General features: G+C 41.9%; 1 protein-coding gene across 1 annotated transcript in view; it reads right to left on the reverse strand.

The window, feature by feature from the left end:
• The window catches only part of VMP1 (vacuole membrane protein 1), a 118,809-nt gene that overhangs the window by 89,834 nt on the left and 5,087 nt on the right, over nucleotides 1–23,888 (reverse strand). The window contains exons 2-3 of the mRNA XM_004608614.3: nucleotides 8,316–8,414; nucleotides 4,256–4,391 (exon numbers count right to left, since the gene is read on the reverse strand). Of these exons, the coding sequence (XP_004608671.1) occupies nucleotides 4,256–4,391; nucleotides 8,316–8,388 (209 nt within the window). The 5' untranslated portion in view covers nucleotides 8,389–8,414. The remainder of the gene's footprint in view (nucleotides 1–4,255; nucleotides 4,392–8,315; nucleotides 8,415–23,888) is intronic.

Raw genomic sequence — 23,888 nt, forward strand, 5'->3', positions numbered from 1 at the left:
AATAAAGTAAAATAATAAAAATAAATTAAAATGTAAAAAAAAAATGTATTCTTTTTTTTTTTTTTTTTTTTTTTTTTTGCTTTTTTGGGTCACACCTGGTGATGCACAGGGGTCACTCCTGGCTCTGTACTCATGCACTCAGGAATTACCCCTGGCGGTGCTCAGGGGACCATATGGGATGCTGGGAATTGAACCTGGGTCAGCCACGTGCAAGGCAAACGCCCTACCCGCTATGCTATCACTCCAGCCCCTAAAATCTATTCTTGAGCTGAACCTTTTTTGCTTCCCAGGTGAGGCCGGTCTCCGCTGACATCACTGGGACTACAGTGAATACGAGGCAGACCTCGCCCTACCTGGTGGGTCCCAGTAGCCTCCACACCGACCTGCGCCATATTAAGGGCTCACACCACAGCTCTTGAAGCACACATGGCCATTTATGCAGCGGTACGACAGATCTACCCAACAAACTACATGCTGTTCAGTCATTCTTCCTATCATTTTGTGAGGACCAGAGAGAAGATGGAGAGCAATCTTCAACTTAATCTCAGTGGTGGGGGGAAGAGGGGATGTAAACTAAAGACTCATCCCCAGCAAAGCAAGAACACCAGAAAAACGGTAAACACATAGAAGCCCAATAAACTCAATGAGTGAAAGCAGTATCACCAAAATGTAAGCAACACCAGTAAATCCTCAACAGTGTCTTTAGTGACACGAAGAAGATGTTCACTGGGTTCAAAGAAATGATAGCACAGGAAGTTAGTAAAGCACAAGAAAGTGTAAGGTAAAAATGAAAAAAGTACTATAGTCAGAAACGAAGAACATGGAAGGTGATATAAAAAAGTCAACCGAAACTCTGAAGAGCAAAATGAAGAAGTTGAGCAAAAGACTAAGGAGCTCAGAGATGAGGAGGAGGAAAGACGAGGAACCAGTAGAAGGTGAAAAAGTCTGAAAAGAAATGAACAGCATACTAGAACTATGGGACAAGTTCAAGAGGAACAATATAAGAATCACTGGGGTCCCTGAAGAACAGAAATGCAATTGTGATGAAGACAAAATAGTTAAATCATCGATAAGCATTTCCAGAGTCGAGGACTATGGGCACCAATATCCAAGAGGCCCAAATGATCCCAGTGAAAATAGCCCCAATTAGGAAAACTCCAAGACACATTATACTCAAAATGACAAAATCCAAAGAGATAGATTACTGAATGCAGCAAGATCAAAAAAGGAACTAATTTACAAAGGAAAGCCCATTAAGATGTGCAGAAGATCTAGCAAATGAGACTCGATGAGGCAGAATATGGAAGGATACAGTACAAAAACTCAACAAAATGACACTTCTCCAAGAATACTCTATACAGCTAGATTCTCATTCAGATTTGAACTCTTCAGAACTTCACAGAAAAGCAACAGCTTAGGAAATTTGTTGCCTTGAAACCAGTTTTACAAGAAACATTAAACGACCTTTAAAGGACAGGAGAAACTTTCAATCATGTGGCACTGAATATAGCACTCACTCATGGTGTACATGGCTGTCTACTAGATTAAGAAAAGTTAAAAACATACAGCATTAGGGGCTGGAGCAATAGCACAGTGAGTAGGGCATTTGCCGTGCACGCAGCCGACCCAGGTTTGATTCCCAGCATCCCATATGGTCCCCTGAGCACCGCCAGGAGTAATTCCTGAGTGCAGAGCCAGGAGTAACCCCTGTGCACAGCCAGGTGTGACCCAAACAGCAAAAAACAAAACAAAACAAAACAAAACATAGAGCATTATAAATCTACTTTTCTTGATTTATTTTCTGATAATTCTATTTGTCATTACTTTAAGTTTTATTGGTTCAGGACTGGAGCAATAGCACAGCGGGTAGGGCGTTTGCCTTGCAAGCGGCCGACCCGGGTTCGATTCCCAGCATCCCATATGGTCCCCCAAGCACCACCAGGAGTAATTCCTGAGTGCATGAGCCAGGAGTAACCCCTGTGCATCGCCGGGTGTGACCCAAAAACAAACAAAAAAAAAAGTTTTATTGGTTCAAGTAATATGAAATAAATGTCAAGGGAAAAGACTGGGTAGTAGGAAATCTGGGGATATATTGGTGGCTGGAACATTTTATGCCTGAAACAAATTTATTACGTACAACTTTGTAAATCATGATGTCTCAATAAATATTCCTTAAAAAAATAAAAATCTATTCTTGGGGGCCAGACGATTATACAGCAGGAACAACGTTTGCCTCGCACATGGTCAACACGGGTTCTATCCTCAAAACACCATATGGTCCTCTGAGCCCAACAGGAGTGATCCCTGGGCTGAGAGCCAGGAGTAAGCCATGTGCACAGCTAGGAATAGCACAAAACCAAACCAAATCACACCAATCCAAGCCAAAACAAACCAAGAAAAAGTCAATTCTCTCAGGGTTTAGCTCTTATTTACTATGGTTTTGTGGGACTATTAAACGGACTCGAAGATGCAAAGGCATAAACTGCAATTTCTTTTTCTCTTTTTGGGCCACACATAGTAAGTAGTGCTCAAAACTGATGCCTGGTGGTACTCAGGGAATCATAAGCAATGCAGGGGTAGAACTGGGGTTGGATGCAAGAAGGAAAGCACTTGTCCCCTGAACTATCTCTCTGGCCTAGAATCTGATTTCTTTTAATCCAATCCAATTACCATAAACCACATCACAGCCTCTCCTTACTAAACAGAACACTGAATGGGAGAGGCATATAATGGAAAAACCACTGGCCTTCATCCCATGCTCACAGCCAGACTCCACTGCTCAGACAAGTCTCATCCATGAATAAACCTGTTGATTTTGTGACCAAAATCTCCAGGCTCTCATGGAGTTGGGGATAGGCAACCTCCTCCTACCCCCCCAGTTCTCCCGGGAGCCTGGTAGTCACGCCCATGAACTGCCTCTGGTGCCATATAAGCTCATTAACCAGCCATGATCCAGAGACTCACAAATAAATCTCGGAAGAGATCAACAAGCTGCAGAGATGCCTCCAGACCCTAGTCACTATCCAAATTTAACTTCAGCTGTATCATCCTACTTAAAATTTTAGAATTCCTAGAGCGTCATCTCATACTCTATACCACTGAAGAGTAGCACAACACATTGGATAGGATGTAAAGTAGAAGGCAATCAAAAGGCTCAACCCGTAACATGTTAGTAATCTCTTATACAAGGGCTTAATGACTCCAGGGTGAGATACAACAATCTTCACACACTTTCTTCTAAGGAAACCTTTTTTGACAATTTTTAGCAGATTATTCATAACAAGCAATACAAAATAAGTTATTTAGGGCCTGCTATTGGCGCGGGCTTGGGTGGTGATTGGGAAAATTTGAAATAATGGTGGTGGGAAGGTGTAATGGTGGTGGCATTATTGTTGGAATATTGAGTGTAATAAATTATTGTAAACAACTTCATTAAAAAAAAATTAAAACAAAAAAAAGACTACTGGCTTTCAAGTTAGAGGACCTGGGTCAGAGTCCCTTAAGTATCACACCCTGAGCATGACACTTCACCAATTTAGTTGTTTTCTGTTGACAAAATTATGATAATTATATATTTTTTTACTTTCTTTATGGAGTTTCTTTAAAGATTAATGAGCTGAAAAAGTTTCATAAACTATAAGATAACAAGTCTGACAATGGAGACATTACTGGTGCCCGCTTGAGCAAATCGATGAACAACGGGATGACAGTGATACTGTGAAACTATAAGTACCATAAAGATGTAAGCTATGACTACAGCTAATAACTTGGAAAGGCAAAACAGGAAATGATAAGGCATGTAGAAGTCCAACTTGACTATTTATGATATCTGAAACAGATTTTACAATTACTAAATTTAAAGCCAAAACACACTTCCATGGCAGAGTCCATTTTCACTGGCTCAAAGTATTATTAAAGTGCCACATATCTTGAACCTTGTCCTATTAAAGAATTAGTGTATCTTATGTATACTAAGTCTGACTTCTCCTGAGGGTAAAGAAGAAGGAAAAAAAAGTCTTATTTATAGTGCTCTCCTCTACAAAAAGGAATTCAGTGCAAAACAATGGTCAATTGTAATCATCCAATGAACAAAAAGCAACTTGTTCCCTTAATCTATTTTTCTTCCAGCAATAGAAAATAAGCATGTTTCTATAACATATTAAATGCATTTTGATTGCACAAACAGCAAGTAAATGTTGAATATTTCCAAAATTAGTGATAGAGTTTATAAAAAAGATCATGGAAGACTCTTTACTTTGAGGTCCACTCCTTCAAGACTACTAGGGTTTCCAGAGAAAAATACTGCAAGGTAATGAGTGGCTGTTTCCACAGGACAATATTCTGTCTTTCTTCTCGATCCCTCCTCTTCTTTTCATTCATAGAAGAGGAATCTGAAAAATATTAGTGCAGAAGTTAAAGGAGAATTTCTAAAAATCTATACCCTCTCTTTCTATTCATTTCTAAATTTACCTACCTTTTCAGTCTTCATTTGAAAGATTGGCACATAAATCAAAAGGATGTGATTTGGTTCCCATTGTGAACAAGTCTGGACTAAGTGCTTTCACATTATTTTAAAAAATTAATTTATCTTCATGACAAGACTTCTATTCTTTTACATTACTGGAATACCAAATTAGCATACACTGTATAAGAAGTAATCTAGCATCATAGAACAGTGCAAAGTGATTAAAGGCTTAGTATATTAAGACAAACAATTTGGTTCTAAATCCTAGGTTTGCCACTTACTAATAATGTGACCTTGGGCAAATAAGTCATAATAAGTCTTAATCTTTTGTGCCTGTTTTCTCTTTCCTAAAATCAAGAATACTTTCATGTTCATTTTAACTTTAGGGCTACATACAGTGTTCAGGGGCTACTCCCAGTTGTGAACTATGTACAAGACCAATAAATCCTTTGGGGGTGGGGAGATGGGGATTTAGGAAAATGGCTCAAAAGTACTAGAGTATATGCTTTGCATGCCAGAGCCTTGGGTTCAATCCCCAAGACCATATGGTTGCCCCAAGCAACTGTGGGAATGATGACCTAAACAGTCATCCAGAAAGCAGATTCCAGAACTACCAGGTGTGGCCCCAAATCATAAAACAAACTAAAAAGATTTACGGTCATTGTAAAGATTGAGTGTAAAACTAAGAGATCTTTTTTTGTTTTGTTTTATTTTGGGGCCACACCTGGCGGTGCTTGGGCTTACTCCTGGCTGTGTTCAGGGAAGTACTCAAGGCTTACTCTCCTGGCGGTGCATGGGGAACTATACGGGGTGCCAGGGATTGAACCCACCCACCATACTATAGCTCCAGCCAACTTGTATAATTTTGTTCAATGCACACTATATTTCCCAGAAATGTTTATAAACAATTTAAACACTGTCAAGTTACTGAAATGTAGTACAATGAAATATAAAGTGGTTTTACTAAAGAATAAGTGCCTCATGGACCATTATGGCAAAATGTCTAGGAAACATGTTTTTAAAAAATACTAAAGAAAAGGGAGAGATAGTACAGTAGCTAAGGCACCTGCCTTGCACAAGGATGACCTGAGTTTACTCCCCAGCATCCCATATGGTCTCCCGAGCAATAACAAAAAATGATCCCTGAGTGCAGAGCCAGAAGTTCTGAGCACTGCAGGATGTGGTCCCCAAAGCAACAAAAAGTACTAAAGAAGGCCTTAGTGGGGCTGGAGCAATAGTACAGAGTGTAGGGCTCTTGCCTTGCAAGCAGCCGACCTGGATTCTGTCTCTGCCACCACAGGTGGTTCCCAGCCTGCCAGGAATGATCCCTGAGCATATAATTGGGATTGCACCCTGGCAAGACCCTCCCCCCGCCCAAGAAGACTACATTATACAAATATTAATTTCAAATTCCAAGGAAGGGTGGGCGGGGGAGGGGGGAAATTATAAATATGTGTGCTTGATGAAAGGAAGGAACATTAACATGCAAAAACTTCCACAAGGTAGTCTATGACACATGCCATACCTATTTTTAAATACTGAAACTTGGTGAAATTATGTGAATTTTCTTTCCATTCTTTCTTTCTTCTCTCTCTCATTCTCTCTCTCTCTCTCTCTCTCTCTCTCTCTCTCTCTCTCTCTCTCTTTTTGTTTTTTTTGGGTGGTGGTGCTGGGAACCACTTCCAGAAGTGCTCAGTGTTTACTCCTGGGTCTTCGCTCGGGGATCATTTTCTAATGGGCTCTGGGGACCATATATGGTGCAGGGATTAAACATGGGTTGGCTGTGTGCAGGCCAAGTGCCCTACCCACTGTTTATCACTGGGCCCACAATGGAGAATTATCTGACAGAGAAATCTAAGTTATGGGGAGAATGAAAAAGTAGAAACAGAGGTAAAGTGGGGTCAGTGATGGAGGGTCTTGAGCACTTGGATGGTGGTGGAGTGCAGTAACTTTGCACATCAGTACCATAAATGTTAACACGACTGTAATCAAGTTACCTAGATGATAATGAAAAAAATATTTTATAAGAAAATCAAGAAGCCTAAGAATTAGTACATTGCAGAAAAACATTTTCTGCAAGGCAATGCAGTGATTAGGACAAACAAAAACTACTTCAGGGAGTGCACACAAAAAAATAAGGGAGGATTTCTATGATGCATTATTACTATGCATAACTGCAATGCATTTGAGATAACAAAAAAAAATGGGAGAATAAGAAGGATATCATTGACTAGGGATATATAATTCTGGTTAGCACACATACTTTGCATATATAAAGTCTTGGATTGGGTCTCAGACACCAAAATACAACAACAAACAAAAGAAAACCATTGTAATTAACAGAAAAAAAACTTTCATTTTTTTTTTTTTTTTTTTTTTTGCTTTTTGGGTCACACCTGGCGATGCACAGGGGTTACTCTTGGCTCTGCACTCAGGAATTACCTCTGGCCGTGCTCAGGGGACCATATGGGATGCTGGGATTTGAACCTGGGTCGGCCGCGTGCAAGGCAAACGCCCTACCCGCTGTGCTATCTCTCCAGCCCCCTTTCATTTTCTTTTAAACACATAAAGGAACTTTTTACTTAAATTATTTGTATAAATAAAAGCTGTAACTTTTAGCCTAGATACATAAATAAGTGCCAAATATATTAAAATTTACTACAAATTTCAATCATGGTTAAAGCATACTTACTCATCTCAAACTAAAATTTTAAATAGGGATGGGGCTAGAGCAATAGGACAGAGGGTAGGGGGCACTTTCCCTGCATCTGGCCTACCTGGGTTCAGTCACTGGACCCATTATGGTCCCCCGTGTTCCACCAGGAGTGATTCCTGAACAGAGTCAGGAGTAAGACCTGATTATCACCAATGTGGTTCAAAAATAAAACAGAATAAACTAGGGTCCGAAGAGACAGTTTTAGAGTTGTGCTTCGATCTCTGGCAACACATATAGTCTCATGAGCACTGCTAAGGCGCATTCCTGAGCACAAAGCGAAGAACAGTCCCTGAATACCTCCAGGTGTGGTACACCACTATTGCCACTCCAAAAAATAAAATATGAAGCACTAAAATAAATCCACACTAAGGGCCAAAAGAGCAGTAGAGTGTTTGCCTTCACACGAAGACCCTGGGTTTAAATCTAGCATTGAAAAGGAAAAAAAAAAAAAAGGAAGACACAGAAAAGCGGGAAAGGCACTTGGGCAACTTGGGTTTGATCCCTGGCATCCCATATAATGCCCCAAGCACTGCCAGAAGTGACTCCTGAGTGCAGAGCCAGAGTAACCCCTAAGTATCAGTAGGTGTGGTTCAGTGGCCCCAAAATAGAAACAGAAACAAAACAAAAAGCATACCTCATAGTACATTATATAACTTTACTGAGCTGGAGAGATTATAAGGGGTTAAGGTGCTTGTTGACATGTGACTGGTCCCAGTTTGATGCTCAGTACCAAATGTCCCTAGGGCAAAGAGCTGGGAGCAACCCTGAGAAATGCCAGATATGGTCTTCCCCGGCTCTCACCAGCCACACAAAAATGTACAGTAACAACATTTGGAATTTTGTGATAATGATATATTTAGGATACTTAGGATTAGTGGCATAAGAGCAAAAAATAATCGTGTCCCTGGAATACTGATGTAACTGTATCCAGGCAGTGTTTGCTATAAGCATTAAAAAAAAAAATACCCAACACTCTGACCTCAAATTTATTTTAAGAGTAAACAAAAGATTATTAATTTTATGTAAAACATATTGCATAGTATTTTATTTAAAATCATGACACCTATTAGATATAACACTTATATTTTACATTTATATTTTATAAATATGTAGATGTTCAAACCAATACTTTACCTGTGAAATTTCCATTATATTGCTCCTTGTTCATTGCTACACGTTTCAGAGAAGTTTTTCCATTCTCTGCCATTTCATAAACCAATAATGCTTGAGGAGCTAATAAGAGAAAGTAAAAATTCAGTGATTTGCATTTAAGACAAAAACAATAGAAACAATACAGCAGTGATACTCAAAATGCTATTTAAATAAAATGTTCAGAAATCCCAACAGAAATGATCACTCTGGACAAGGACTTGGTGCTGAAATATTCAAAACCACATTGCCTAAAAGGAAAAAAAGGAAAGAGATAGAGAAAGAGAGAAAGAGAGAGACAGAGAGTGGCGGAGGGAGGGGAGAGAGAGAGAAAGAGAGGGAGGGAGAGAGGGAGAGAGGGAGAGGGAGGTAGAGAGAGAGAAAGAGAGAGTTGAGACTACCAGAGGCAAACTGGGGACACTGGTGGTGGGAAATGTACACTGGTGAAGGGACTGGTGATAAACACTGTATGACTGAAACTCAATAATGAAATCATAACAACTTTGTAACTGTGTATCTGTACAAAAGGCAGGGAATTTGTCTTGCGTGCAGCCAACCCAGGTTTGATCCTTGGTATTCCATATGGTCCCCTGAATCCTGCCAGGAATAATCCTTGAGCACAGAGCCACAAGCCTGAGCACAGAGCCAGAAGCCTGAGAACAGAGCCACAAGTAAACCCTGAGTACTATCAGGTATGGCCCAACACCACCCCCTGAGACACACACACACACACACACACACACACACACACACACACACACACACACACAACTAAAGGCTTGATTTTCTTTATTTTTTGTTTTTTTTGGGTCACACCCAGCGATGCTCAGGGCTGACTCCTGGCTCTGCACTCAGGAATCACTCCTGGCTGCTCGGGAGACCATCTGAGATGCTGGGAATCGAACCTGGGTCAGCCGCGTGCAAGGCAAACACCCTACCCGCTGTACTATTGCTCCAGACCTAAGGCTTGATTTTCTGAATCTACAAAAGGAGAACAAAAACTCTTCCACAGGATTGATGAGGATGAAAATACATGGAGAGGGCATGCACATGTGTAACTATAAACAGCCATACATTCAAAGGAAGGAGGCGTAGGAAGCAGTACATCTAGAAACTCCCTGTATTAGAGGATGACTTCGTAGCACATGCCGTATTGCTATGGTATCAGGGAGGTGCCTTTTATTCAACACTCATGAAAAGAAATTCTAGGGTCTGTAACAGGCACTAAAGTATAGCACTGCAGCACTGTTGTCCCTGTTCATCGATTTGTTCCAGCAGGTACTAGTAACTTCTCCATTGTTAGACTTGTTACTGTTTTTGGCATATCAAATACACCATAGGTAGTTTGCCAGGCTCTGCTGTGCAGGTGGGGTACTCTCGGTATCTTGTCGAGAGGGACAGAGGAATTGAACCCGGGTTGGCCTCGTGCAAGGCAAATGCCCTACCCGCTGTGCTATACTAAAGTATAAAATAAATAAGACAAGGTCCTTACCCTCCAGAGGGTCAGAGACTGGAGGCCAGATGAGTGTAAGACTTAAATTATAATGTGAAGAAACAGACATCGATATATAATTGAGTCGCAAGAAAACAGCTTTTAGAATTGGGTTCAAACCCAAATTTCAAAAATATTTACTCTATGAGCAGGGAAATATTTTTTTTTTTGCTTTTTGGGTCACATCTGGTGACGCACAGTGGTTATTCCTGGCTCTGGACTCAGGAATTACCGCTGGCGGTGCTCAGGGGACCATATGAGATGCTGGGAATCGAACCTGGGTCGGCCGCGTGCAAGGCAAACGCCCTACCCGCTGTGCTATCACTCCAGCCCCAAGCAGGGAAATATTTCTAAATCTCTAAAACTAATGGGTTGGAGAGACAGCAGCCAGGAAGCCTGTCTTGTACAAGGTCAGCCTGGATTTGATCCCTGACACCCCATATGGTCCTCTGTGCCCTGTCAGGAGTAACTCCTGAACAGAGTCAGGAGTAAACCCTGAGCATTGTTGAATATGGTGCCAAAAACAAATCAATAAATCTCTGACATTTAAAACTAAGGTAGTTTCTTTAATTTAAAAAATACAGATAGGGAGCTGGAGCAATAGCACAGCGGGTAGGGCGTTTGCCTTGCATGCGGCCGACCTGGGTTCGATCCCCGGCATCCCATATGGTCCCCTGGGCACCGCCAGGGGTGGTTCCTGAGTGCAGAGCCAGGAGTGGCCCCTGTGCATCACCAGGTGTGACCCAAAATGCAAAAAAAAAAATAAATAAATACAGATAATACTACACATAACAAAGATTCACCATAAAAATTAAATAAGGTAATGTACACAAAATACTAATATATCACCTCAGCTTTCCTGTAAATATTAGTGATAATGATAAGAAGATGTTCAGGAGGAAGTACGGGACCTCAGAGAACAATACACTGAAAAAGTTCATAGAAGCTAAAAGTAAAATATGTCATACTTCTGTGAAAATGTGCACAAAAGACAACATAGTTCATATATTTACATATGCTATTTGTTAAAAACCTAAAGAGCTGAGCATCACAATATTTAAATTTATGTCTATTCCAATAATCATACTTTGGTTTTTATTAATAAAATTTTAACTGGGAATTCTTGAAGTACTCCACATAAACGAGTTAAAGATTTTCCATCTTCCAGTTATTCCACTTGAATTCATACTTAAGTTCTGTAAATACTTAACAGTGTTGGTTCATATTTAGTCAAGTCCTGTAGGTGATTTGTTTAAAATTCAAGAAATCTGTGGTAATAAGATAAGCAAGTCACAGAATGGCTTATTTTATAAAGAAAACATTCTAAAACCTTTTCTCTTGCAGAATACTGTAATAACTGAATAACTGAACACACTTTTCCAACTTTAGTCTCTCCCATAGTATGTTCTTTAGGAGATAAAAGGTTTTTTTTTTTTTTGGCAGGAGGTGAAAAGCTGGGTCATACCTAGTGGTGCTTAGGGCTCTACTTCTGGCTCTGAGCTACCAGGATCACTACAGCGGGCTTGGGGGATCAATATAGGGTACTAGGGATCAAACCTGTTTTTGACATATGCAAGGCAAGCATCCTACCTGCTGTACTACCTAGCCCCAGAAGATATAGAAGGTTTGATCCAAAACAACTTGGGTTCATTTGAGTTCTTACCTATAAGAATGGCATTACACAATTATTTTAAGATGTTCTTAAAGATAATGCAACAGAGGGGCTGGAGCGATGGCAGAGCGGGGAGGGCATTTGCCTTGCACATAGCCAACCCTGGTTCGAATCCCAGCATCCCATATGGTTCCCTGAGCACCGCCAGGGGAGACTCCTGAGTACATGAGCCAGGAGTGACCCCTGTGCATCGCTGGGTGTGACCCAAAAAGCAAAAAAAAAAAAAGATAATGCAACAGAAATTTTCAGTGGAGCATAAATGTTTTCTTACACAATATACCAAAAAGAGGAAGCAGTTAACTACCACATCCCACTCAAATTTTTTTTCTAGAAAACAAAATAGTCTGGAAGTTTATAAAAAAAATAACCCAGGAATGGAGTCATTTTCATAAAGCTGTTGCCTACAAATTAAATTCACAATTTTAAAAACAACATTTGAAAAAACTTTTGCTTTTCCTTAAATAATATACTATATAATGCAAATATGCAAAATAAAGAACCAAAAGCATCAAGGGCAGGACATAATATAGTGGTTAGGGTGCTTATCTTGTATGTAGTCAACCATGGTTTGATCCCTGACACTGCGTATGGTTCCCCAAGCCCTACCAGAAGTCCTGAACAGCACTGTGGTCCAAGCGCCCCCCACTAACAAACAAAAAAACCCTGTGTATGTATGTGTCGGGGGGTGTGGGGGTGTGAGAGCAGCAGAGGGTGGGAGTTGTGTGTGCAGCTCTCAGCACAAGGGTAGAGACACACGCCTTGCATGGGGCTGACCCTGTTCTAATCTCTGGCATCATATGGCCCCCAGCAATGCCTAGTGTGGTCCTTAAGGCCCCAAGACCTGCTCCAATATCCCCCAGCTCCAAACAGCACCTGGTCCAGCTGATGAAGTTTCACCTGGAATGGCCACCAGCTCAGCACCCTTTGGAAGTCATCTCTCCATAAAAAAATTTCCTTGGGTGTAGGATAACATAGACTCTGATAGTTTAGGTTTATTGGGTTACTCCCACCACAGTACTCCCATTCCTCTGTGTTTATTTGTAGCTTCTTTCTTAATGTTCTGTTGACTTGTATATATTGTTTTTCTCTTGTCCTTGAGTCCTCTGCATAGTTTACTCAGAGCCATGTCCTTTTGTATGGACATAGGAAGAATTAGCAAATGCCATGCTTTTGTAACCTGGGAGTCATTTGACTCTATATGATATTTTCCTCCTGGGCATCTGTTCTCTTGACCTAAGCCTCAGCTGCCCTTACTTCCTAGCACCCCCAAAAGCAGGGTCCTGCCGAGGGACAAGACGGGCCCAGGGCAAGCGGTGAGTTGTGTGCTGCCCTGGCATCAAGATGGGCCTGGCCAAAGTGCCTAATGCTTAACTGTAAGTTAAGAGCTTGGTCATGGACAAATGCTGTCATGATCCAAATAGTGATACCTAGATTTGGACCCTGCTAGGGTTAGGAATGATTAATATGGCCTGAGTGCTGAGCCCTGAACACCCAACAATCATGTGACCTCTGCTAGCTGATATCTGACCCCTCCACAGGCAGCAAAGCCAAACATGTGCAAGCACCACAGCCACTTGGAACCCACAGTCATGACATAATCACCAACAACAAAGGGAAGGGGAGAGGAAGAAACTGAAGGTGTAACACAGAGGGTAGAATTCAGTTCCAGAGCAGTGCTTGACTGCAGGTGGAGGTCTGAATACCCAGCACCCACACTTCTATCCAACTTGGCTACATTAAGGAACTCCCTCAACTCTACACTCAGGTTCCGTAATTTGCTCGTGTACAGAGAATAACTGTCACTGTCACTGTCATCCCATTGCTCATTGATTTGCTAGAGCGGGAACCAGTAAGGTTTCCATCATGAGACTTGTTGTTACTGTTTTTGGCATATTGAATACGCCACGGGGAGCTTGCCAAGCTCTGCTGTGCGGGCGAGATACTCTGGGTAGCTTGCCGGGTTCTCCGAGAGGGGTGGAGGGATTGAACCCGGGTTGGCCACATGAAAAGTGAACCCCTACCTGCTGCACTATCACTGCAGCCCACAGGGAATAATTACATACTATTATAAATTATAAAGAACAACCCAGGAACAACCAAATGGAAGAGACGTACAGGGCAAGCCATGAGTATGCAAGTACAGAGCTCTCTCTCAGGTCCTCCCTAGGCTGTGTTTCCAGCACCTTCAATTGTCTAAGAACTCAGCAGCACAAGCTTTCTTTCTCTCTCTCTTTCCCCCTCCCTCTTCCCTCCACCCCTTCTCTCTTTCAGTGAAGGGGTGGGGGAACCCAGCAACACTGAGGGATAACTCCTGGCTCTGCAGTCAAGAATTACTCCTGGCAGTGCTGGAGAATCACAGGGATGCTGGGGATCAGACCCAGGTTGGCCGCGTGCAAGGCAAACACCCTACTAGCTCTATTCTCTCTAGCCCCTCAGTAGCTCTCTGAATTCCAGCATCTCCCAATGAAATAGGAAACCCTAAAGCAGGTGGGTGCCTGCTTTGTTCAGTTAAGGAATGTAGATTTCCAAGGGGCCCTAAATTTTTCCTTTCTTTCTTTCTTTTTTTCCTGCAAAAATGGCAGTAACCACATAAGTTTGGGAACTTCCTCTACTTTAGGCAGTTTTAACTATCATTAACAGGCACAGATAAGTAAATCTTTATTCACTGGTAAGTAGCTCAAACTTTAAAAGTTGGGGAATGGAGCTAAACATCCCCAACCTCTAATCATGCCTTGTCCCTTTGGCTTTCAAGTGACCAGCTCCAGACCCACCCATGTTTGATCCCCAGCATTCCACATCCACTCCCACCCCTGGTGCCTGCCAGGAGTGATCCAGGAGTAAGCCCTGAACACCACTGTGTGTGACCCCAAAAAAGCAAACAAAACAAAACAAACAAAACAAATGGTTAAATGAAAATGTAAGTGGATTGGGGAGAAGGCTCAAAGGGCTGGAGCACACACTTAGCCCTGGATTTGATCCCCCACTACAGCCGTGAGTGGCTCCAGAGCACCACAGGGTGGTCCCAAGCCCCAAATAAATGAATGAATAAACATGTAGCTGACGCATTTAACATCAAGGGTTGGTATTAAAACCTGAAACATGACAAACATTTTCCTTCTTTCAGGCAGAAGTGCTCAGAAAACACTATCAGCTTACAAAGGTTCTTTGTTGCAGGACATTCAGCCCTAAGACAATAATACTCCATTCATGTTAAACATAAGCTATACTTATAAGACTAAAACAATGTGAAACTAAGTCATGATGAGCACCCCAGGCAAAACAAAAAGACATTTAAAAAACACACTCAACTCCCAGAAAAATAAGTGTTACTGAAAAGTTAACAAATGAAAAGAAAAATAAAAGAATATAAAACAACTGACTCTGGAGGGACAGATAAATAGCTCAATGGGCTAGAACCCGTGCTTTGTTTTTGCTGTTTTTTGGGTCACATCCAGCTGTGTTCTGGACTTACTCCTTGCTCCTTGGTGGTGCTCAAGGGACTACATATGGCACTGGGTATTGAACCTGGGCTGGCCATCTGAAAGGCAAACATCTTACTCCCAGTTCTCTCTCTCCAGCACCAGGAGCACATGCATGAAAGGCAAACATCTTACTCCTAGTTCTCTCTCTCTCTAGCCCCTGGAGCACCATGGTTAGCATGCAAGAATCTTCCCTAGAACTCGTGGTTCTTTGAACACAGATCAGAGAGTAGCCCCTGAACACTGTAGGGTGTGATCCAAAAACCAAACCGAATAAAGTTACTGATTCTAATTTTGCTGACCACTGGATTTTAAAATAAACCTTCTTCTTATTAAGAAAATCATCTAGAGCTGGAAGAGGGCTAAGTGCCATATACTTTGCGTGCAGGAGGCCACCAGCAATGCACTGTTCCCTTAGCAGTGAATGTTGAGACAGAAGTAGCCCTAAGTAATGGCAGATGTGGAAATGAATTCTTTCTTACAAAAAACATATAGTTGGGCTCTTCAATAAAACATTGCTTATCAACAAAGCAAAATATCAAGACAGGTTGAATATGAAACTCTCAGCAATTTTATTTCAGAAGTGTGGATCCTAGGCTAGGGAGATTGCCCAATGGTCAGGGACACATTCCTTACAAACACAGGGACCTAGCATTGCACACCCTCCCCAGGATGGCTGGGTGGAGCCCTGGAGGCCCCTGAGGACCACAAGGGTAGCATTAGTGACCCCTAGCACAACCAGGACTGAGAACTGAAACTCCAGGCCAACTGGCTGAACATTGATGAGAGTGGTCCTTATCCCAAGAGCACTTCTTAGAGGGGTCTGGAAAACAAAACTGTAGGATCAGGAGATGGAATAGGGGTAGGGCACCTGCTTCTTTGCCTGTATTCACCTCGGTTCAGTCCCTGGCACAACATGGTCTCCCAAGTATCTCTAGGCAGGGTCCTGGAAGTCCCTGAACACTGCCAGGTTGGCCCTGAGGTCCCCAGCACTACAGGAGCTGAGCAGCACCTTGGGCCCTAGCACCGTATCACTGGTCTGGTTGGTCAAGTATACTGGAAGTGCCCCCCAACTCCCTGAACACTGCCTGAGGTCTCCCAACCCCCCACCCCCATGCCAAAAGATGTAGATTTCCTTAAACTTTTTTCTTTTCTTTTTGAAAGCAAGCAATGCTCAGGGGTTACTCCTGGCTCCGCAATCAGGAATTACTCCTGGAGGTGCTCTGGGGATAATATGGGATGCTGGGGATGGAACCTGGATCAGCCGCATGCAAGACAATCATTCCTGTCTGGCTGTTCTTTCACTCTGCCACCTCCTTAAAACTATTAAGATGAACAAGCTACAAGTCTGGCCGCACCACAGTCAGGGGGTATACAAGTACCACAACAGATGTACTTATACCACACAAGAGATATATAAGTACTGGGCTGAAGAAATAGCCCAATGAGCCATGCATCCACTGCATGCAGAGGGCCTGAGTTCGATTCCTGGCACCACACATGGTCCACTGAGCACTGCTGAGCAACACCTGAGCACAGAGCCAGGAACAGCTCTTGAGCACTACTGGATGTGGCTCAAAAACAAACACAAAATTCATACTTCTTGGGCCAGAGACATAGGACAGAGCTCAAGTGGAAGAGTACATGCATGGGTATAAAGTCCTGGGGCCAATCTGATACTGCAAAGTTCCGACAAGCACTGCCAGGGATGGTCCTCCTGGCCTCTACAACTGATTTTTAATAGCAACAACAACAACAAAAAATACTGAAATGAAATCCACACTCTTATAAGAATACAGAAAGGTTGAAGACAAAGATAGTTTAAAAAAATTATTGTGAGAAATAGAAATACACAAAAGGCTCAAATCACCAGGAAGAAAACAATAATTTATAATTTGAATACCTAATAGAATAAAGCAACAAAATGCGACAACATAAAAAGAGGATATGACCTCTCCCCGCCCGGATGAGGCCCTGAATTGTCGCCCACGAATGGCTCCTGGCTCCTGAACGGCCATGATCCCAGAGGCACTCAAACCAATCTCAGAATCCAGTGGCTTTTGGCATAAATGCATCTGGACTGAGCATTAATCTACGGCACCATGCGACTCCGGGTGGGGAAAGGTGTTTGTCCCTTCCGCCTTTTCTCCCCAGCAGCGCAGTGGCTGCCACCTTTTCAGAATCTATTGGACAGCCAGGTATGCAGTGACGTAACACTTGGGGCTTCATGGGATGGGGGTTGGAACTGGCCCCTCTCCCCGTCCCAACGAGGCCCCGAGTTGCCACCCATAAACGGCTCCTGGCTCCTGAATGGCCATGATCCCAGAGGCACACAAAACAATCTCGGAATCCAGCGCTTTTCGCAGAAATCCCTCCAGACTTATTACTAAAATATCAGAAATCCGAAATGATCTTCATATCAGCAATAGAAAACAAATTATCTAATGATGCCTTTTCAGCATATCTGAATGTTGGGAAAAATTCCAAATAATAAAGGTGGATCTTTTGTCGAAATATTGAATGTGATCAAAGTGGAGAGAGAGTAAGGTGGAAATCATCTGCCACATAGGCGGGGGAGGGGTCAAATAGGAGGGTATACTGGGGTTCTGGAGGGTATGCACTGGTGAGGGGATGGGTGTTTGATCATTGTATGACCGACACTTATATTGGAAAGCTTTGTAACTGTTCTCAGGTGACTCAATTAAAAAAAAAAAAAAAGAGGATATGAAGAGGGCCAGAGTATAGCAGGTAAGGCAGCTTGCCCAGGACTATATTTGATCCTGGAGCCAGGCATGATCCCAGAACCTAGAGCCAGGAGAAGCCCTGAGCCCACTGGGTGTGTCTCCCAAACAAAACCAAAAACAAAGAGATAACAGGAGCCTAAGAGATAGTACACAGGTTAAGGCCTGTGCCTGGATTGTGGCCAACCCTGTCCTGATCCCCAGTGCTGCATATGGAGTGACTCCTAAGCACAGAGCCAGGAGTAGCCCCTGAGCCCCTACAGGAATGGCCCACCACCATCCCGATTAAAAATTAATAGCAATCCAGGCTTCCAATAGGAAACAAGGAAAAACTCAACTATATAACCTAACATCACATATTGAGAAAACAGAAAAAGAATAACAAATAATCCCAAAGTAAGTAGAAAATAGTAAAAATGAGAGCAGAAACAAGTAACATAGAAATTAAAAAAAAAGATAAATAAAACTAGGAATTGGTTCTCTGAAAGAATAAACAAGACTGGAAAAATCCTTAGTTTGTCTCACTTGAGAAAAAAAGTTAGATCAGATACGAAGGGGAGGGGGGAAATAAAGTAAGTTGTATCAGATATGAAGGGGAGGGGGAATGAAACAGACATCTCAGAAATACAAAAGATCATAATGAATTAATCTCAAGAACTCTGGATTCACTGTTCACTGTCACTGTCATCCCATTGCTCATCGATTTGTTTGAGCAGGCACCAGAACATCTCTCATTGAAAGACTTATTGTTTCTGTTTTTGGCATATCCAATATCCAATACGCACGGGTAGCTTGCCAGGCTCTGCCGCGGGCTTGATAATCTTGGTAGCTTGCCAGGCTCTCTGAGAGGGGCGGAGGAATCGAACTCAGGTTGGCCGCGTGAAAGGCGAACACCCACCCGCTGTGCTCCAGCCCATGACTCTGGATTAAGTTGGAGAATTTAGAAGAAATGATTAAGTCTCAGAATCATATAACTTCCCAAGATTTAATCAGCAAGTAGAAGAACCTCAACAGACCAATCATAAATAAACTGAAACAGTAATTAAAAGTCTCATAAGAACAAAAGCATGGGTCAACAAAGTTCACTAGTGAATTCTACCAAACCTTCAAAGATGACTTACTGCCTATACTTCTCAATCTCTCCAAAACATATTTTGTTTTTGATTTTAGATCATACCCAGCTGTACTCAGGGCTTACTCCTGGCTCTGTACTCAGGGATCACTCTTGGCAGGTCTCTGGAAACCATACAGAGTGCCAGGTACTGAACCTTGGCTGGCTGTGTGCAATGGTAAGCGTCCTACCCACTGTACTACTCTCAAAATATCAAATAAATAGGAACCTTCCTAACAGTTTCTATAAAGTCAGTATTACCCTAATATAAAAAGTGAGTCGGGGAATTACTAAGAAATTACAGGTAAAGATTCTCAACAAAATCTTCGTTAAATTAATCAAAAGGACTAAACACCACAGTTGAGTAGGATTCATTCCAGGAATAAAAGGAAAGCTCAAAATATAATCAAATAATGTAAAATGCTTGTATCAGTAAAAGGGGAGATAAAATAAAAAGATCATATTAACTGATGTAGAGAATACTTCTAACAAGATTCGACATTCATTAATAATAGAATACCCACAATAAAACCAGGAAACCCTGCTTCGATCCCCCACACTGCATAAGGTCTCACCAGCACTGCCAGGAACAAGCCCTGAGCATCTGAGATCAAGTACAAGACCCTTCCCATATTATTCAAAATAGTTTTGGAAGTCCCTGATACAATAAACAGGCAAGATAAAGGAAATCAGGGAATTCAAACTGAGAAGGAACTTAGACAAAAATTAAAAAAACATAGGGATGCTGGAGAGATAGTATACAGAGAGATTAAGGCAAGTGCCTTGCATGCACTCAAGCTAGTTTGATCCCTGGCACGACGTATAAGCAGAGCACAGAGCCAGGAGAAGGCCCTGAGTAGTAGTGCATGGTATGGCCCCAAAGACCTCCACACTACCATAAAAATTCGTCACAGGGCAGGATGGGCAGATCATAGATTCACTCTGCATACAGGATGCTGGGGTGCATTCCCTTGTACATACAGAGCAACCCTGGAGCACGAGCTGAGATCAGTTCTTACAAATACCTTGATGCACTCCTCCCGCAAAACAAACAAACAAACAAACTACTACTCTAAAACTACAAACATCAGGAAGACAGGGTTGTGACAATAGTATAGGTCATACATAGGGTAAGTTAAATTTCTGACAAATGTGTAAGATTATTCAATAATGATACTAACTAAATTTTCTTAGGAAAAAATGAAAACTGATTCTTATCCTTCCTTATACACAGTAACTTATTTAAATGTAAATGTAAGAATCATAACTATCAAGTTCCTGTGGGGGAAAAAAGTATTGGGAATAGGAGAAAAATCTTTGCATTTTTGGAGAAACAAGTATTTCGCAGGATCCAAAAAGCAGAAACCATAAAAGAAAACATTTTTGATAAAGAATTAAAACTTTTGTCCCGGATCCTTATTTTTGAACTTTATACAACATTCAATTTAAATGCGTATGTGGGGGGAATTTAAGGAGGCTGGCTCTAGATCACAGGACAGCATTTGACATTCTCAAAAGATTTCTGGGTAAGTAAAAACTTTCAAATGCTTACAGAAAGAAAAAAAGTGAAAAAAACCCGCTCCCAACTGTCGTCATCTACCTAGTAATCTTCCTGTAAAATACAAGTCTTCTTTTAAATTAGGTTTGTGTATTTGATTTGGGGGGTCTAATGGACAGGGGTTTGGGGACCATCTGGAGGTTTTTCAAGGGCTACTCCCTGGCTCACTTGCTCAGGTTCCTCCCAGAGGTACTCAGGGATGATGCAGTGCCAAGAAATTGACCTGGTTGGGCTGGAACAATAGTGCAGCTGGTAAGGTGCTTGCCTTGCAAGCAGTTGCCCAGGATTCAATCCCCAGCATTCCTTAACACCTTCAGGAATGATTCCTGAGTGCAGAACCAGGAGTAAGCCCTGAGCAAAGATGGGTGGTCCCAAAACAACAAAAAAAAGACACTCCTTCCCACCAAGGAAAAAAAAAAAAGAGAAAGAATTGAACTGGGGTCTACAGCTTGCAAAGGACCAAAACATGCCCATCAGAACTCTGTGCTCTCTCCCCGCCCTGATCTTTTTTGACCCCTGCAAAAACTTTTAAGTTTCCTTTACCATTTTTTTTTTAAACTCAACATGGCTATTCCTCTATCCAGACTCCCCAAATGATGAATCTAGTTTCAAAGTTTAAAATACTAACCTAAATTTGTACTTCTGAACTTTACTTCTAGATGTCTAATAGAATCTTTTTTTTTTAAATTTATTTTATTGAATCACCAAGTGGAAAGTTACAAAGTTCTCAGGCTTATATCTCAGTTACACAATGTTCAAACACCCATCCCTTCACCAGTGCCCATATTCCACCACCAATAAAAACAAAAACAAAAGCAAAAACAAAACAAACAAACAAACAAAAAAGAAAACAGTATACATCCCACCCCTCACCCTCCAACCCACCCCGTACGTGAGTGATAATTTCACTTCCTTTTCTCTTTACCTTGATTACATTCCAGATTTCAACACATAACTCACTATTGTTGTTAGAGTTTCAAAACAGACTCACTATTTTTGTTGGAATTTATCCCCTAAGAATACAGCTCTATTAACAGGGAAATATTTGATAATAAGTTTTCCACTGATGAGAATGAAGAGATAAAATGTCGCGCGGCCGCTACCGTTTACAATTTCTGTATTATAGTAATTAAGTCCTCGAAGATTTAAGTTTGAAAATGAATCATTTCCCTTCCTGGAACAGCATGTAGCCAAAGTTAGTTCACAGTCTCCATACATGGGTGCAAGCACTTGCTGGAACCCCAATTCCTAAAGCTGTCTCTGGTTCCCGCTCGTTCCACATCCACCGGCTCTGCAGAGGCATGGGCACCCGGGCCGAAAACCCGGCCGGCCGGAGCCGAGCCTCTAATAGAATCTTGCATGATTCTCAAGCACGTCAAATTTAACATGTCCTTTCTGTCACTAACTATCCCCTTTCTAGTCACAAAGAAATCTAGACCTCCCGGTTTGTCCCTCTCCAGGTATGCGGCACAGCTGTCCACCCAGTGAACTAAATATAGAGGCCTAGTCATCCTTGACTCTTCTGATTTCCTTATTCCTCACATCTAATCCAGGGCCCACTCCTGATCCAAATACACTTAGTATTCACCTACTGCGCCATTTATTTTTATTTTTACCATTATGCTAGTCCATGATGCCTTTTTTCTCTCACTTGCACTAAAGCAATGGGCAACTAACCTCTCTCTTCATTTCTATTCCTTTTTCCTTGGTTCTTGGGCTCAGGGATCACTTTTGATGGGGCTCAGAAGACCATTTGGGACGTTGGGGATCCAACCCAGGTGAGTTGCAAACAAGGCAAGCACTCTACTTGCTCTACTATCTCTCCAGCCCCTTAGACTCTATTCTTGGTCCTTTCCTCTTTCACATGTAAGCAAGAGTGAACATCTTATCATACTACTCCTCCTACTTGAAATTGTATAATGACTGTAATGACTTCCTGCTACACTCAATTAAACCCAAATTTACCTAAATATCCTGCAAAGTCTGACATAACCTCGACCATCTGTATGTACCTGACCTGATTTCAGGTACACGTGTTCTAGTCTCAAACAGGCACACATCCACATTGATTCTGCTTCGGATTTTGATTATTTTTCACTTCTATATTAATTTCTTTCCTCTGCTATTATTATTATTTTTCTTTTGGCCTGGTAATAAAGCTTGGAATGTAAGATGTTTGCTTACTGACTAGATGAAGAGGTAACTGATGGCCTTGCAACATGATCTTTTTTTGGCTTTTGATTTTTCAGACACACCTAGAGGTGCTCAGGGGCTACTCTCAGCTCTGTGCTTGAGGGTCACTTTTGGCAGTGTTTGAAGGAACTGTCACTGTATCACTGTCATCCCGTTGCTCATCGATTTGCTCAAGCAGGCACCAGTAACATCTCCATTATGAGACTTGTTGTTACTGTTTTTGGAATATTGAATATGCCATGGATAGCTTGCCAGGCTCTGCTGTGCAGGCGAGATACTCTAGGTAGCTTGCTGGGTTCTCTGAGAGGGATGGAAGAATTGAACCTGGGTGAGCTGCGTGCAAGGCAAATGCCCTACCCACTGTGCTATCGTTCCAGCTCTTTGAAGGAACATCAGGGATAAAATCAGGGTCTCCCACAGGCAAAGTGCGTGCAGTCCACTGAGCCCTTCCTCTCAGTAAACGAGCTTTTTATGTAAAGAAAGAAAACTTTGAACTTTAAATACCAAAACCTTAAATTTCAATTCGGACAATTTATGTTATGCCTTACAGAGATAATGTAAACTGTTAACAATTCAACACATTGAGAGAATGACTACAAGAATACTTTGGTTAAATATTCCATGTACGCCGCAAAATTTTCATGAAATTAAATGTATGTATTCACAAACCTTTTTTTTTTTTTTTTTTTGCTTTTTGGGTCATACTGGGCAATGCTCAGGGGTTATTCCTGACTCTGCACTCAGGAATTACTCCTAGCAATGCTCAGGGGACCACATGGGATGCTGGGAATTGAACCCAGGTCAGTCAGCCGCTTGCAAGGCAAACGCCCTACCCACTGTGCTATCACTCCAGCCCCTCACAAACCTTTTCAACAATGACAAAATAATCAAACAAACAGTTACATAAAGACATGCTTTCAGGGTCAGGAAGATAGCACAATGGATAAGGCCCTTGGCTTGCATGCAGCCGACATGGATTCAATCCCTGAGACTATAGACTGCTCCCAGAGCACTACTAGGAGTGATCCCTAATGAACTAGTAGCAAGGGCTAAGTCTCTCCACCCAGCTCCCCGCAAAAGGCATGCTTTTAAAAGAAGACTGGGAAAGAGTTCTTAGCAAAGTTTATCAAACCACAAAATGATAATGATTATGGTAAACTGTGTGTCACGCACTTTTCTAAATGCTTCACTTATATTTATTAAATGAAACCTAATAATAAAGATCTGACCTCATTACCTAAGAGGAAACAGATAGCAAGAAGTTGAACAACTAGTCAAGGGTCACAGAATCGTAGATCTGGAATTTGGACTA

Source organism: Sorex araneus, chromosome 3, assembly GCF_027595985.1.
Source record: "Sorex araneus isolate mSorAra2 chromosome 3, mSorAra2.pri, whole genome shotgun sequence".
Taxonomy (NCBI): Eukaryota; Metazoa; Chordata; class Mammalia; order Eulipotyphla; family Soricidae; genus Sorex; species Sorex araneus.